Source organism: Arachis hypogaea, chromosome 1 (genome assembly GCF_003086295.3).
Source record: "Arachis hypogaea cultivar Tifrunner chromosome 1, arahy.Tifrunner.gnm2.J5K5, whole genome shotgun sequence".
In the NCBI taxonomy this organism is placed as follows: domain Eukaryota; kingdom Viridiplantae; phylum Streptophyta; class Magnoliopsida; order Fabales; family Fabaceae; genus Arachis; species Arachis hypogaea.
This window is the reverse complement of record NC_092036.1, coordinates 21,102,262-21,119,792: the sequence shown is the minus strand read 5'-3', so window position 1 is coordinate 21,119,792 and position 17,531 is coordinate 21,102,262. Positions and strand designations below refer to the sequence as shown.

Below are 17,531 nucleotides of genomic sequence, written 5' to 3'. Positions count from 1 at the left end.
GGACCTGAGCAAAAATCTGATTCAGAGACCGAAAAGGACTACAGATGCTGTTGGATTCTGACCTCCCTGCACTCGAAGTGGATTTTCTAGAGCTACAGAAGCCCAATTGGCGCGCTCTCAACGGCGTTGGAAAGTAGACATCCTGGGCTTTCCAGCAATATATGATAGTTCATACTTTGCCCAAGATTTGATGGCCCAAACCGGCGTTCAAAGTCACCCTCAGGAATTCCAGCGTTAAACGCCGGAACTGGCACCAAAATGGGAGTTAAACGCCCAAACTGGCATAAAAGCTGGCGTTTAACTCCAAGAAGGGTCTCTACACGAAAATGCTTCAATGCTCAGCCCAAGCACACACCAAGTGGGCCCGGAAGTGGATTTTTATGTCTTTTACTCATCTCTGTACACCCTAGGCTACTAGTTTTCTATAAGTAGGACCTTTTACTATTGTATTATAATCTTTTGATCACTTTAGATCTCTAGATCATCTTTGGACATCTAGTTCTTAGATCATTGGGAGGCTGGCCATTCGGCCATGCCTAGACCTTGTTCTTATGTATTTTCAACGGTGGAGTTTCTACACACCATAGATTAAGGTGTGGAGCTCTGCTGTACCTCGAGTATTAATGCAATTACTATTGTTCTTCTATTCAATTTCGCTTGTTCTTGTTCTAAGATATCACTTGTTCTTCAACTTGATGAATGTGATGATCCGTGACACTCATCATCATTCTCACCTATGAACATGTGACTGACAACCACCTCCGTTCTACCTTCGATTGGGTGAATATCTCTTGGATTCCTGATACATGATGCATGGTTGATCGCCTGACAACCGAGTGCTCGCTTGACAAACGAGCCAGCCATTCCGTGAGATCAGAGTCTTCGTGGTATAGGCTAGAACTGATGGCGGCATTCAAGAGAATCCGGAAGGTCTAACCTTGTCTGTGGTATTCTGAGTAGGATTCAATGATTGAATGACTGTGACGTGCTTCAAACTCCTGAGGGCGGGGCATTAGTGACAGACGCAAAAGAATCACTGGATTCTATTCCGGCCTGATTGAGAACCGACAGATGGATAGCCGTGCCGTGACAGGGTGCGTTGAACATTTCCACTGAGAGGATGGGAGGTAGCCACTGACAATGGTGAAACCCTTGCTTAAGCTTGCCATGGAAAGGAGTAAGAAGGATTGGATGAAGACAGTGGGAAAGCAGAGAGACGGAAGGGAAGGCATATTCATACGCTTATCTGAAGTTCCTACCAATGAATTACATAAGTATCTCTATCTTTATCTTTATGTTTTATGCGTTTATCACCATACCCATTTGAGTTTGCCTAACTGAGATTTACAAGGTGACCATAACTTGCTTCATACCAACAATCTCTGTGGGATCGACCCTTACTCGCGTAAGGTTTATTACTTGGACGACCCAGTACACTTGCTGGTTAGTTGTGCGAAGTTGTGTTTATGCCATGGTATTGAACACCAAGTTTTTGGTTTCATCACCGGGGATTATTTGAGTTGTGAAAAGTAGTGATCACAATTTCGTGCACCAACAGCGGAGGCACAACTCGGATCCGGGCAAGAGTTTTGTCAGGCTTTGGTTAAGGCTATAGAAAGGAACATTAGAGAATCAAGGTGTTTCACAGTGACGTTATACGATAGGCATCAAAGCGAGTACACTGTGGCTGAGACAACACCGTCTGGGAACTTTTCGCTGGGTAGCTACAGAGTTTCCCTTAAGGACCAAACCTGCGATTGTGGCCACTTTCAGGCGCTCCACTATCCCTGCTGCCACGCTATAGCTTGTTGTGCCTACTCGCGCCTTAATTGGGCGTCATATGTTCACGAGGTGTATCGTATGAGTGAGGTGTTCCAGGTTTACAAGCTAGGTTTTGTTCCTCCTATCCCAGAAGGGCTATGGCCCCCCTATGCTGGCCCAACCGTCATTCCCGATCCTAACATGAGGCGTGCAAAGGAAGGTCGTCCGAAGGCAACCAGGATCCGTGGTAGTATGGATCGGACTGCGGATAACCTGCCGAAGCGATGTGGACTATGCCGTCAGCCTGGGCATACGAGGCGGAGCTGTGACCAGCGACTGCATCATGCTGGAGGGGGTTCTTAGATGTTATAAAGTTGAGATTATTGTCTTTATTGTTTAAGTTGTTTAAGTTACTCATGATATAAGTTATGTAAGGTTGGATCCTAAAATGAATGTGAAAATGTTTGTTTAGTGAACTAAATTGATAATGTTAACTCCGTTTTTTTTACATCAGTAATTGTCATAGATATAAATATCATAAATAATTGTCACACACACCGTCGTAACCATACAGTATGATAGGTATATAAATATTAAATAAATCGTAGATAATATTTCACAGAACACCTAAAACATTTCACCCTAAACATCATACTAAGAACACAAAACAACATGGGAATAAAAAACATAACTAGTCAAAATCCTCAATGGTATCACTGTCATCATCGTCAAACTGACCAAGAAGGTGACCTCCGGTGCCACACAAAGGAGGGCGCCTCACCCTCCTAGGTCTCTGGTCTGCCTCTGCTGCTGCTGTCTCTCGGGGAACGGCACTGAATGCTGAAGCTGGTGTCCCACCCAACGCGATCCATGGCTCGTAAGGAGAAGCTGCAGGCTCGTTCAGGTCAACGGGCAACTGTGGCTGAACATCAGTAGTAGGTGGCTGCTGATCAGTAACATGGGGATGAACCTTAGGCATCTCTGGTCTATAATGGGTGGCATCATTGGCCCTGAGCATGTCTGCTATATCCCTAAAGAACTCTGACTGACTAACAGGGTCATCTATGTCCATCCCGACAGCAGCGGTGGTAAAGTCAGCAAATGCCTGTGGCTCGAAACTCCCAAACATCTGAGAGCTACTGCCGACATCGTACGTGGGCTGATCCATCCCTGTAGCTGAACCACCTACATCATTAGGAACACCGTGCTAAGTACCCTCATCCTCAACCGTAGGTCCTCGACCACGTGAACGTGCACCACCATCCGGACCAGGTTGTCGTCTGGCTCTACGACGAGGGACACGATGATTGACCGCATCACCAACACCAGGAACTGGTTAGTCCTCATCCAAACGATCGACCAACCATCTCCACTCTCAATCCGTGGTACGGGTGCCTATACGGCGTCGCCGATCGACACGCCTATTATCTGGTCTGTCGTAAACGTGCACCCTGGGGGGCCTGGGACGACCCTCTGTGAAGAGCCTCCTCGGTCAAAACAATAGGCCTCGGATCCTGAAATGCAACATTTGGGGAGAGGAATCTGTGGGCCACACGGCACCACCAGTCCAAGTACTCAGCTGATGGACCGGGGTCAACGGCTCGTTGGACTGGTATGACTGAATAAAGCCGGTTCTCCCAATGCTCATGCCACTCTCGATAATATCTAGGGAACCATCGGTCTCCACCCCTGCCATCCTTGGCATGTAACCAATCTATGTTCAGAGCTGGCTGAGGAACATGCTGAACACCGCCGAACTGAGGAAGCATCCGATCCACCTGATGCCACTCAATCGCAGCAAAATATATCAGGCTAGTGATGGCCGTCCATAACCTACGGTGCTGGTCAACTAGTATCTCCGGATGAATAATAGAAGCAACCTCGGCACATGAATATGGCTCCCACATAAACTGTTTTAAAATAGGACATTTCTGTCAACGCATAAAATAAAATCTACACTATTCCAAGTAAGAGAAAAAACTAAATGACTCACATCCTGGACATGCAATCGATCCAACATAAGGCGTGCAGACAAGACTCTTTGACCCACTGCATCGTTTCTACGTAGATATGAAGCCCACCTACAATTATAATTGAAATGATGTCATCACAAAGAAGTAAATAGCTTGTTGAACAAGTAATGAAACCAAAATTATTAAACGCTACCTCGATGCAAGCGGAAACCCGAATCCATGAAAACCACTAGGTCACAAACTGGAAAACCTCCAGAAAATCCAAGACTGAAGAAGCTGTAGTGGCCTGGCCAAGTTAACAACATTTCTGTTTGTCCCATGACAGAGACATCTGTACAACCAGGCCAGTGCCGCCGAACCCCAGCTGTATCTCCCGAACTCGTCCAACGACGCCAAATAAGGCAACCAGCGAAGGTGGACCCGGTTCGCGTTCTTGTCCGCGAACAACTGAGAGGACAACATCATCACAATATAAGCTCGCGCGTATATACGCACGGTCTCCTCGCTAGCATCTGCTGGGAGAACCCGAAACCTCTCATGGAACCATGTGTAGCACACTGTCATCTGCTTTACCTTATTCTGCGGAGGTAACTCGCCAAACAAATCGCGAAACCAGTCCCATGCCGGTCTACCATGTTCCATCAGATTCTCAAAGTCAGTCAGGCACCCACTGACAGGCTCCCCATCGATCGGCAAACCAAGCTGATATGCCACATCTTGCAACGTGATAGTGCACTCACCAAATGGCATGTGGAAGGTGTGCATTTCAGGACGCCACCGCTCAATAAATGCGCTGAGTAGAGGCTCGTCAACCTAGAACCAGTGACTGTTCAGCCTAGCCAAATGATACAACCCGGCAGTCTCCAGGTACGGTATGATCCGCTCGTGTAAAGGCATATTCTGTTGCCTCCTCACGCCACTAATAACCCTAGTGGGCTGCAATATGTAGGTAAAGAAACCCCTCAACATACGACCAATACTAAACAAATCTTATTACATTTAGAAAAAAAATTTAATTAAATATATACATATGTTTTCCATTTTCTTTTAGATTATAGTAAGAAAGATCACGAAAGGCAAAATAATGATAACAATACCAACAACAATAACTCTACTACGAATAACAGCATTTATGAGACTAACAGCTACAGGTACTAATAAAAATAAAGGTAATACTGATAACTACGAGTATCATAACAGTAACAAAATTAATAATCTAAATAATAAATTAATTATCCAAACAATGCTAATAAAATAAATTGACTACATTAATAATGAAAAAATAATATTAATTATATAAATAATGAGAATAATATTAACAATAATGACTAACCTCATCATCAATAGATCCAGCCACATGAGCAACGCCATTTAGTCGGTACAAGCGATCTTCATCCTCTATGATTCCACAACCCAAACCCCACCAAATCCTCCAACCCTCTCTCTCAAACTCTCCCAACTACGAAGGTTGCAGATTTTTTTTCCTTCCAAATGATCCGTGCTCATCTTCAGCGGATTATGTTTATATAGTAATATAAACGTAAACCGTGGGAGCCTACAGGATTTTACGTTTAAAGCTAATATCCTCATAAACGGTGGTAGCCACCCACGGTTTATGCCTAAAATTTACCCTTCCTAATCCGTGGTTGGTGGCCACGGTTTACACCCATTTTTTCCTTCCAGAAACCGTCTCTGCCAGCCACGGTTTATGTTCAAATAGTAAACGTGGTTGGCTCCCACGGTTTATATAATAATCGAATTTGCACAACCACGTAAACTATTTCTATTTTGCACATTTGGGTAAAAGATTCATTGATTTTATTTAAATATGTCATTTGCCCTAACTTTTATATATATGTTAGTTATAGAATGATATATAAAATTCTTTACCAACAAAAAGATAATGTTAAGTTTATGGCAGTTATATAATTTTATCAACACATTTTAAGAATTATTAAAATTAAACATATTTTTTATATTTTTAAATTTAAATTTAAAAACATTTTTAAATATTAAAACAACCTTACTTTAACTTTGGTAATACTTTTTAAGTTATCAAAATTATAAACCACCCTAGTTACCATAATATATAGCAGAAGACAATGATAGATTTTTTAGCAAAATTGATTAGATTCTTTATAATATATCGAACACATCATGTACTAAATTGATAGAGAAATATTAGGAACTATTAAAATTTATTATTTTTGGTTATCACTTCATTTTTAATTTAATTTTTTAATTTAATAATTTAAAAATATATTTTATTTTATATTTTTAAATATTTAATAATTAATTAATGATTAAAAATAATAAATTTTGATTATTTTTTAAATATTTTTTAAATTAATAAATCAAAAGTACAGTAAATATATAAATATTAATTGATTAAGGAATAATATATTAACTTCTAAAAATATTATTTGTATATTAAAATTAATTATTATATATTTATATTTAAATATATATATTATTTAATTTTTTTAATATATACTTTATATTAATAATTAATTTTAATGACTAATTAATTTGCTTAGCTCCCCAATTTTACATTGCAATTAGTTTTTCCCTTTTTTGTTGTCTTACGTTGCAATAAGTATAGAATATAAAATTTCTCTTTTTTTTAAAGAAAATTAATTTAATATTAGGTTCATTGGTTGATCCGCCCTATTCGTTCATCCCCACTCTTTCCCGGAATAAGAGACACCGTTATTCATTCTCAAGCACTATAACAAATTTCGGATCCTCACTCATTTCCCTCTTTGCTTCTTCTTCCTTCATCTCTTCCTTTCTTTTCCATTAGTTTTACCCTGCTAACTAACTTCATGACAACACAAAGGAACTAGCATTTTGCCTTTCACATTGTCCCAAGTTTAACCTTACAATGCTATTACAATGTGAGTGCATATTGGGAGCTACCATGAACATCTCATTTTATATAAATTGAAGACCAAAAGAACGAATATATACATATATATTGATATATATACAAAGGGCACTGGTGGTGGGTGATGGAGAATTATTTAAATGAGAATTTTGGAGGTGTGAAATCCAAGAACTCTGATGGAGAATCTCTTGGTAAATGGAGAAAACTATGTGGGGTGGTCAAGAACCCCAAAAGACGCTTTCGTTTCACTGCCAATCTCTCTAAGCGAGAAGAAGCAGCAGCTATGCGTCGCACTAATCAGGTTTAAATCCCCTTCTACGTATGTTTTTCGCTCATAAAAATGTTAGTTGAACAAATATTTTGTATACTTATCTTGTCGAACAATTTTTTGTACCGATTTATTTGGTATATGAGGTAAAATACACCCATCTTTTAAATTGCAAATGCAGCTGCAAGGTAGTCATGGTTGTTATTGTTATAGCTATGGACATTGAGGCTTTTTTTCCTGTATTTACAATTTGAATGCAAGTCCACTGCGATCGTTGAGGGTCCTGATACAGTTATGTTACAACCAAATTACATTAATAGATACTGCACCAAAACTGCAACCAAATTTGGTTGTGAAATGCAATTTAAAACATTGATGTGAAGAAAATAATATATGACTATGGTCTGTTTATCATCTACTACTTAAAATCACTACAAAAAATCGTAAATGTAAACTTCTTTCAACAGTGCATGTGAAATGTGTTCATCTATGATTTTTTTGTTGTATAAATTATCTCTGAGTTTCATTTTCTAAGACATTTGAAATTTCAAAATACCCCTTTTCGTTAGTAAAAAATATTATATAACTAATAAAATTATTATTTTTGATTCAGCACTTGTAAAATTTTAAACATTATTAAATTATGATTCCTAAACACTAAATTTTAAATTTTAATAGTATAAATATAAAAAAGTTTAATTGACTAATATTAATATAAAAGAAAAGTATAGGGTACTAACATATTATCCGCTAATTTTTATCAATTCTTATTTATATTTGTGTTTCTTGGAAGTGTATTTGTAGATGTGTCTAATAATTAATATATTTTAAATACATATATAAAGAGACACATCTAAAAAATATATCTATAAAGACACTTCTATTAAACACAGTTATAAAAAAAGACATTTTTATTAGACACATTTAAGAACACACTTCCATAAAACACAATTATAAAACACAATTATAAATAAGAGTTGGTAGAAGTTGGGTGATATCCAACATAGCAGAACCCTAATATAAAATATTGACCTCCTAACGTTCTTCCTTCGAAAATTCTTATTCTTTCCCATTTAATGCAGGAAAAGCTGAGAGTTGCTGTTTTAGTTTCCAAAGCTGCATTTCAATTTATCCAAGGCAAGTTTCTTAATACACTACACATGCAAGGATCGGATAAACTGTAATAATAACTTTCACTATAAACTTGTAGGTGTGCAACTTGGTGATTACACTGTACCACAGCATGTTAAAGCTGCAGGATTTCAAATAGATGCAGAGGAACTTGGGTCTATAGTTGAAGGACATGACGTAAAGAAGTTGAAATTCCATGGTGGGGTTGAAGGCATTGCAGAAAAGCTTTCAACATCAACAGCCAAGGGTCTTAGTGACGGTTTCGAATCGCAGCGTAGGAGAGAGGAGATTTTCGGAGTGAACCAATTCGCTGAAGCTGAACTTCGGAGCTTCTGGGTTTACGTTTTCGAAGCCCTTCATGACATGACACTCATGATTCTTGGAGTGTGTGCCTTTGTGTCGCTGATAGTTGGAATAGCAACAGAAGGATGGCCAAAGGGTGCTCACGACGGTCTCGGGATAGTCGTGAGCATCTTATTGGTGGTCTTTGTAACCGCCACAAGTGACTACCGCCAATCCTTACAGTTCAAAGATTTAGACAAGGAGAAAAAAAAGATTTCAGTTCAGATAACAAGAAACGGTTACAGGCAGAAAATGTCAATTTACAGTTTACTCCCTGGGGACATGGTCCATCTTGCCATTGGAGACCAAGTCCCTGCCGACGGACTCTTCGTTTCAGGATTCTCCGTCTTGATTGACGAGTCGAGTTTAACCGGCGAGAGCGAACCGGTTATGGTTACTTCTCAGAACCCGTTTCTTCTTTCGGGAACCAAAGTCCAAGATGGATCCTGCACCATGATGGTTACAACGGTGGGAATGAGAACACAGTGGGGGAAGTTAATGGCGACGCTAAGCGAAGGTGGCGATGACGAGACGCCGTTGCAGGTGAAGCTGAATGGAGTGGCAACGATTATAGGAAAGATAGGACTGTTTTTCGCGGTGATTACTTTCGTTGTGTTGGTGAAGGGACTAATGGGGAGAAAACTTGAAGAAGGGAGGTTTTGGTGGTGGTCTACGGAGGATTGCTTGGAGATGCTGGAATTCTTCGCCATTGCAGTTACGATTGTTGTTGTTGCTGTGCCGGAGGGGCTGCCGTTGGCAGTTACGTTGAGCCTTGCGTTTGCGATGAAGAAGATGATGAATGACAAGGCTCTTGTGAGACACCTGGCAGCTTGCGAGACCATGGGATCCGCCACAACTATTTGTAGTGACAAGACTGGAACCCTAACAACTAACCGCATGACAGTTGTCAAAACATGCATTTGTATGAAGGTAAACCCCATAAACATTTCCATTTTAAAAACGCAAGTTTTAAAAGGTTATTTTTTTTAGAAACTCAAGGTGGATAAATAATTTGACTGATTTGATTAAATTTTCATCTAACATCTCTCAACTATCAACTTGAATTGGTTTATACTTTATCCAAGTATTCAATTTTACATGTATATTTTAAAAACATTTTTTTTTCTTTTAACTCTTGCTTTTCACCCAGGTTAATGAAGTGAGCAACAATAAGGTGTCGCAACTCCCAGATTTGGCATTAAAGCTGCTACTTGAGTCAATATTCAACAACACCGGCGGTGAAGTTGTGGTTAACAAAATGGGGAAGCGTGAGATTTTGGGAACTCCAACAGAATCAGCGATTCTAGAATTCGGGCTCTCGCTAGGTGGGGACCCACAAGGCGAGAGAGAAAAATGCAAGCTTATAAAAGTTGAGCCATTCAACTCCGAAAAGAAAAGAATGGGCGTGGTTGTGAAGGTCCAAGATGGAGGAGGCTTAAGAGCACATAGCAAAGGTGCTTCTGAAATAGTGCTTGCATCTTGTGACAAAGTGATAAATTCAAATGGTGAGATTGTGTCCCTTGATGAAGAAGCAATGAACCATCTTAGCAAGACAATAAACCAGTTTGCTGGTGAGGCACTTAGGACTCTGTGCCTTGCTTATATGGAATTGGAAAATGGGTTCTCTCCAGAGGATCCTATTCCTTCTTCTGGGTACACTTGTATAGGAGTTGTTGGTATCAAAGATCCCGTTCGTCCGGGTGTTAAGGAATCTGTTGCAGTGTGTCGGTCCGCCGGAATAGTAGTGAGGATGGTCACCGGAGATAACATTAATACGGCAAAGGCTATTGCCAGAGAGTGTGGAATTTTAACAGATGATGGCATAGCCATTGAAGGTCCTGAATTTAGACAAAAAACTCAGGAGGAATTGTTTGAACTCATTCCCAAACTTCAGGTACACTACTTTTCTTATGGAATAAATAACTGTTAACAATATTTTGTTGTTAACAAAATAGAATTAGTATACAATTTTCGGAAGATGACAATTATTTGACAAAATAATTTTTTAAAACAAATAAAACTATCTCTTGACCCTTCAAAATTTTAATTTCATTAAATTTGATCTTGTTCAAAATAATTGTTTATTTAAAAAGATTAGAAAACACTAATTAAATTTTTAATCCTATTAATATAATAAATAATAGAAAATAAGTGAAAAAGGAGAACAAAAATATTGGATAAAAACAGATAATTCACATAATTTTGTATCAACGTTCTAATGTATTTATTGAAATTAATATGTTTTCAATAATTTTATTAATTCCTGAACATAATTAATTTTGAGACACTTATTTTAAAATTGGTATATCCTATGGTTTAATGTATATAAATATGAATTATGTTTGTATAGATTGTATTTTGAATTAAAACTACATATGAATTTCAGGTGATGGCTAGATCCTCACCTTTAGATAAGCATACATTGGTGAAGCAGTTGCGCACAACTTTTGGAGAGGTTGTAGCTGTAACTGGTGATGGAACAAATGATGCCCCAGCCCTTCATGAAGCTGATATTGGACTTGCAATGGGAATTGCTGGAACTGAGGTGAGTGAGTGCTTCTTTTCCATGCTTACTGCAACTATGTCCATAAAAACTATGGTCACTATCTAGAACCAAAATAATAGAGGTAACGAAACAGTATAGATCTTATTACCTTAATTCACAGAATTGATGAATGTTATTATATATGTTGATATATGAATGGAATTGAGAACGAGGACTAATACTGGGATGAGTGTGTGCTATGAAAAACGAATAATTATAATTTGAAAGAGGAACTGGTAAGAGAAAAGGGAATTACACTAGCTAATTTTATTTTCATTTATACTATTTTCACCTACAACTCATTCTTTTATTGCAAATTAGGCCTAGTCCAATAATTATATTTGTTATAGGCAACATTCAGAAAGAAAAGGATTTATTTTTTATATTTAACCAAACATTTAGAATATTTTGTGGTTGTATTTATATTTTGAGTATTTTTTATTTTTAAATTAAACACTTTTCCATAATTTTTCTTGAAAAATGTTTTCATGATATTCCACTATTTCCCTTATTCCTAGCGGAATGTCGAATTCAACTAACTCATCATAATTTTATGCACAGGTTGCTAAAGAAAGTGCAGATGTCATAATTTTAGACGATAACTTCTCCACAATAGTGACAGTAGCAAAATGGGGACGTTCAGTTTACATAAATATTCAAAAATTTGTACAGTTTCAGCTTACCGTTAATGTGGTAGCATTACTAGTGAACTTCTCATCAGCTTGTTTCACAGGTTAGAAAATTAAAGAAGCCTAAACTTATTTACTTTCATTATGAACTCACTTCGTGTTCATTAATATGGAATACTCTCGATTTGGAAACAACAAAAATCAGTCCAAACAATTTAAAGTTGTCTTATTTACTTTTTATTAACTATCCTTGGAATAATTGTATAATTTTAAATATAATAAATATATAATTATGGATGTTATGCATATAAAATTATAGATGTGATATTATATAAGGTAACTTTAAATATTGTACTCTAAAATATTATATTGAATTTGTTTCAGGAAATGCACCACTGACGGCGGTTCAACTTTTGTGGGTGAACATGATAATGGACACACTAGGAGCACTTGCACTTGCAACGGAGCCTCCAAATGATGATTTGATGAAGCGTGCACCTGTTGGAAGGAAAGGAGATTTCATCAGCAATATCATGTGGAGAAATATCTTGGGACAATCAGTGTATCAAGTTGTTGTCATTTGGCTTCTTCAGACTGTGGGAAGATGGTTCTTCTTTCTCTGGGGCCCAAATCCTGATGTTGTCTTAAACACTCTTATTTTCAACACATTTGTCTTCTGTCAGGTACACTCTTCCATCTTCAACATACTATATGTTATTGTTCATGAATTTTTGGACACCAAATTGATATTTGGATATCTTAGTTTCAATTCTAATAAATAACTACAGACTTAAAATCTAAAATTAAAAAAAAAAAGATAAAATATATTTTTTCTTTCTAAAATTTGACAAAAAATTTTAAAATGTTTTTAAGTTTTATTTTATTTTAATTTTGTCCAAAAAATTTTCAATTTACATCAAATATATTTTCGACAACTAAATTTTTAAAATATTTAAGATCAATCCAACAATAATGCATGATAATTATGTTTGATTTGCTTGTGTTGAAAATTATTTTTATATAATTGTTGTTAAATTGGTTCTAAATTTTTTAAAAAATTAGCATCTAATTGATACAAATAAAAAAATTTAAAAAAAATTAAGAGCATTTTGACATTTTTTTTCAAATTTCAGAAACAAAAAATAACTTTAGTAAATGTACATTTTTTTTTATCATTTATCCAAAATATAAAGTGACTCCCTGTAATTTGAAATTACTAATCCGTTCCTATCTATTTAAATAGTTGGTTTAAATGTCCTTTGTTACTGGTTTAAGCAGTTCCTAACATATCATCAAGTCACTAGTTATAAAGGCCCCCCCTAAGACCAGTTAATTGAATGGTTGAAGACTAATTAAAAAATTTTTAAATTATAAAGTGACGTTTTGTCTTTTGAACGAATGATCATAATTAAAAAATGTATTCACTCATTTAAAAATTATACATCCAAACTTTATGTCAATTAATTATTGATTAGTTTTTATTATTTTTCCAAATTTATTAGTAAAAAGAACTACTACCATCCATGAAATATGTATAATTAAGCAACACTTTTCAAGAACAAATTCTAAGTGCATGACATTTCAGTTATGATCCTTGCCTTATCAATGGGTTCATTTGATCCTACAGGTTTTCAATGAGATAAACTCTCGAGAAATGGAGGAAGTAGATGTGTTAAAGGGCATGTGGGAAAATCAGGTGTTTGTGGCTGTGATTAGTTGCACTGTGGTGTTTCAAATCATAATAGTTGAGTACTTGGGAACCTTTGCAAACACAACACCTCTCTCTTTTGTACAATGGCTCTTTTGTTTAGGGGTTGGGTATATGGGCATGCCAATCGCAGCAAAGTTAAAAGAGATCAATGTTGAATGAAAAGCATGTTGTGAATAGGTATATATATCATTTTTAAGAGTGAACCACCCTTAAAATATAGGACTCCAAAGATTGCGTTGTCAGTAAAAAAATAGTTTTTAGATGAATGAAATTAGCCTTCTCTCTTAAAAGATATAAACTATTTGAAAAAATAGTACTTATATATAAGAATGAAACAATCCTGCTGACCAACAAAAAAGTGTTAATTGTTTGACTACAGAAGTTAGTTTTAACTTTCAATTAACCATGTTATTAAATTATTGATTATTTTTTAAGGCCAGTAGAAAAATAGACGCTGAAGAAATCTTTGTATACAAGTATATATACATCCGAACATGCAATGTAGCAGTGTCATGTAACAATGCAACTTCCATGAATTCCATGTAATCAAAACTAATATTTACCAGGATCAACAGCTAGCTAGCCTTCTTAATTCTGGGTATTGCGACTTGTATGAACATATTTTTCTATTTATCTTTATGTTTTACAATGGTGGTTATAATAACTGTAAGTTTCGAAACAATGATTTGGCTAATTTTCTGATTTTAAATTGGATTTAGAAAGATTTAAACTACCAAATTCAATTTAGTTAGTTAAAAAAATTAAAAAGTTTTTTGGTCAGGAATTTGTTGATATATTTCGAAGAGGCCTGCTACACATACAAGTCTTTTTGGCTTACAAGTTTTATAAGTCCAATAAAACATACGCATTACACTTAATTAACGCATTACACACTTCCACATTCAAGAGTAAATAAAACGCACGTTATTCAACAATTTCTTGTTTCCAAAGCGTGCTACTCACCATGCATTATGAACGACTCTTCTTCTTCCTCCATGAAAACAATTTTCTTGCCAAATTTGAAGATAATAGAACTTCAGAAATACACCCCAAACGATTACAGAAATACACCCAAAGGATTACATAAATACACCCAAACGGTTACAGGAATTCACCTAAACGATTATAGAAATACACCCAAAGGATTACAGAAATACACCCAAAGGATTTAAGAAATACACCTAAAATTCGTTGAAGTACACCTTATGCATATTTTAGAACTCTTTCTCTTTCTCCTTCTCATCTTCTACTGCTTCTTCTTCTTCAAAAACGATTTCAGAGCTTGATGTAAAAAAAATGGAAATTGAGAATAACGAAGAAAGAAAACAGAGAGAAAAGCACGTAAATGAAGAAAAAGAACAGAAAGAGGAAGAAGAACGTGCAGCAAGAAGAAGAAGAAGGAGAAAGAGAAGGCAAGAAACGAAAGAAAAGAAGAAGAAGAGGAAGAGGAAGAAGAACGTGCAAGAAGAAGAACGAGAAAGAGAAAGCAAGAAACGAAAGAAAAGAAGAAGAAGAAGAAGAAGAGGAAGAGGAAGAAGAACGTGCAGCAAGAAGAAGAAGAAGGAGAAAGAGAAGGCAAGAAATGAAAGAAAAGAAGAAGAAAAGGAGGAAGAGGAAGAAGAAGAAGAACGTAGATCCTGCATCGCGTTTTTGGGTTTATTCGTTAATTAACTTGTAAAGCATACAAACCCTAATGACTTGTATGCAGAACTTTTCTCTATTTCGAATCCGGTAAACTATTTGAAGTGTAAAAATATAATTATTTTTTAAAAAATACATCTTATGTTAGAGGTAATTGAACACGCTTTGTACAACCTAGCTAATATAAACTATGACAAAATAAATAAAAGAAGAAAGAAGTCAGAAAAATATTTCAAACACAAAATAAATAGATATTTTAGAGTTTGACCCCTATGTTGATTCAAAGAGAAAAAAGACAAAATTGCCCTCATCCATGGATGCATGTAGTCTTTATCATATAATTCCATTCTTTTTTCTTCCCAGAGAATGGAAAGAAGCATGCCCAAAAGAAATCAAGAAAAGAAAAAAGGAGAAAAAATATTATTTACCCCCTCAATTTGTAATTAAATCAGAGTTCTAATAGAAGATTTGTTTATTTGGACCAAACTATTCCCTCATTTCCCTCTTCACAACTATATATATCAATTTTCATGATATGAACTCGAGAAAACTTTCATCTTTTTTATTTTTCCACAAATTTTGAATTTAGGATTCCAAAAATTTAAAATATATGAATTTGGTTTTTGGACAGAGCTTTAATCTTTTGAGTTTTAGGAGCTTCCTACTTTGGGTTTCACAAAATTAAGGTGAGGAACTCCTCTCCTTCTTCTAATTATCCCTTTTTTTTCTCTCTTAAAAACATTGTTATGTAGGTAACGATTGATTAGAAATTTTGGTCACATTTTAAAGGTTATATTTACTAATACATGGCTATAGATAAAAACAGACATACTTTTGAAGTGTAATGAAATATTTTTGTTATCGTCACATTTTTTAAGCGTGCCTTTTTTCTCTAACTCTTTTGATACTCCTGAAAAACGTGGCCACAAGGTTCCACTAAAACATATAGATTTTCTACCACTTTTTCTCCAAAACACTTTTATAACTGAGTGGAAAAGTAATAATGATAAATTTACTTTTATGCTATTTAACTTAATAACAAAACCCTTATTTCCCATTCCCATAACCCTAATTCATGTAGCAGCAACACCTTCTTCCCTCTCCCTCGTTTTCTTTTTTACCTGAATTTCCATTTTATCCTTCATACACTAACCACCGAGTGAACATCCTTCATTCGAGCACTCCCCCTCCACCATCCTTCTCACATAGACATGTAGGACGGCAACAGCGGTAGTGGGTTCGTCGTCACTCTCATGGCTTCGTCGCAAGTCTCAACCACAACGCTCTTCTCCTCCTACTCCATTCTTCTCATGCAGGATCAGTGGTCGTTTTTTGTCACTCTCAATGCGTCGTCGTGAGTCCCAACCGTAGCGTTCTTTCCCGTTACAACCGTAGCAGAGAACGACAGTATTCAGTTTAAGCCATTGCCAAAAATTGAGTAGCCCTCTCCGTCGCCAAGAAGCCCTCAATATTGCAGCAGTTGGCTTCGTCAGCAAGAAGCCCTCACTATCAAAGAAGCCCGCATCCTCGCTGATTAATAGCGGAAGTTCAAATCCTCTCCTACAGGTCAACAATGTCTTCTTCAGAAGTTAGTATATTCACCAAGTTTTGGAGTAAATTTTGTTGTTGTTGCTGGTTCTGTTGTTGAGGTTCTAATTATTTGTTTTGAGTAAAATTTGTTTAGCTGGTCCTAATTTGTTATTTGATAATAATTTGTTTCTGTGGTTCAATTTTTTGTTGCTAGTATGTTGAAATTTTTTTAGTATAACTTCTTGTTGTTGTTGTTTTAGAATTAACTTTTAACATTAGTGGAAGAGTGCTTAACAACTATAGGAATAATGTACAAGTAGAACTTATCATTGTGCAAATTGATACGTTTGATCTCGTTCTAGAGGAGAATCTGATTTTGATGCATCTGTTAGTACTAACAGGTGAGTTAAACTTGTTTCTTGATTTATTTTTTTGCAGTGATGGATGATTTTGCTGTTTTAGAATGCAAATTGAATAAAGTTAGGTAGCTATATAATTTTGCTGATAAGGTTTGTGACACTTGCAAAACTAATAAAAGTAGAAAAAATCACTTACCTAAAAGAAGCGTACTCAAAAAACTAAGCTAAGTTGTTTTTAAATCTCATCCAAAATGTTAAACATGTGTGAACTAGGCATGTAGAGAACATAGTAGAAATAGAGTTTAAAGGGTGCATGTGCAAATTCATTTCTTAACTAACACTACAACATTTTGGGTTTATGGTCACGGCAAAAAATCGTGACCATAGACCCTCTATGATCACGGTTTTTTACCGTGATAAAAAAAATTATGGTCACGGTTTTTACAAAAAGGATGACCATAGGGTATCTATGGTCACAGTTTTCTAAAAAAGGGTGGCCCAAAAGAATCTATAGTCATGGTTTTGGGGGTGACCTAAAGGGGGTCTATAGTCACGGTTCTTTACAGTGACAAAAAATGGTCTATAATCACGGTTTTTCAAAAAAGGGTGACCTAAAAGGGTTTATGGTCACGATTTTGGGGGGTGACCTAAAGTGGTCTATGGTCACGATTTTGGGGGTGGCCTAAAAGAGTCTATAGTTACGGTTTTAGGAGTGACCTAAATGTGTCTATGGTTACAGTTTTTTACAGTGACA

At 36.2% G+C, this 17,531-nt stretch overlaps 2 protein-coding genes across 2 annotated transcripts; one reads left to right on the top strand and one right to left on the bottom strand.

Annotated features, from left to right (window-relative positions):
* Positions 1–2,968: 2,968 nt before the first annotated feature.
* LOC140180926 (serine/threonine-protein phosphatase 7 long form homolog) lies at positions 2,969–4,499 on the bottom strand. The gene is made up of 4 exons (XM_072222632.1): positions 3,985–4,499; positions 3,755–3,842; positions 3,212–3,671; positions 2,969–3,093 (listed from the first exon to the last, which is right to left on the bottom strand). Exons 1-4 carry the CDS (start codon positions 4,497–4,499, stop codon positions 2,969–2,971), a joined length of 1,188 nt encoding a protein of 395 aa, XP_072078733.1.
* Positions 4,500–6,561: 2,062 nt separating this feature from the next.
* On the top strand, positions 6,562–13,530 carry LOC112800390 (calcium-transporting ATPase 2, plasma membrane-type-like). The gene is made up of 8 exons (XM_025842649.3): positions 6,562–6,922; positions 7,972–8,026; positions 8,100–9,292; positions 9,513–10,256; positions 10,749–10,907; positions 11,469–11,640; positions 11,921–12,219; positions 13,164–13,530. The coding sequence occupies exons 1-8, from the start codon at positions 6,746–6,748 to the stop codon at positions 13,404–13,406; spliced, it is 3,042 nt and encodes a 1,013-aa protein (XP_025698434.1). The 5' UTR covers positions 6,562–6,745; the 3' UTR covers positions 13,407–13,530.
* Positions 13,531–17,531: the final 4,001 nt, after the last annotated feature.

Coding starts and splice junctions, on each gene's coding strand:
- LOC140180926 (XM_072222632.1), bottom strand. CDS start 4,499: ATGCACACCTTCCACATGCCATTTGGTGAGTGCACTATCACGTTGCAA. Junction 3,843..3,984: donor CAGTCTTGGATTTTCTGGAG/GTTTTCCAGTTT, acceptor TTATAATTGTAG/GTGGGCTTCATATCTACGTA. Junction 3,094..3,211: donor GTCGTCCCAGGCCCCCCAGG/GTGCACGTTTAC, acceptor AGGACTAACCAG/TTCCTGGTGTTGGTGATGCG.
- LOC112800390 (XM_025842649.3), top strand. CDS start 6,746: ATGGAGAATTATTTAAATGAGAATTTTGGAGGTGTGAAATCCAAGAAC. Junction 8,027..8,099: donor TGCATTTCAATTTATCCAAG/GCAAGTTTCTTA, acceptor ATAAACTTGTAG/GTGTGCAACTTGGTGATTAC. Junction 11,641..11,920: donor CTCATCAGCTTGTTTCACAG/GTTAGAAAATTA, acceptor AATTTGTTTCAG/GAAATGCACCACTGACGGCG.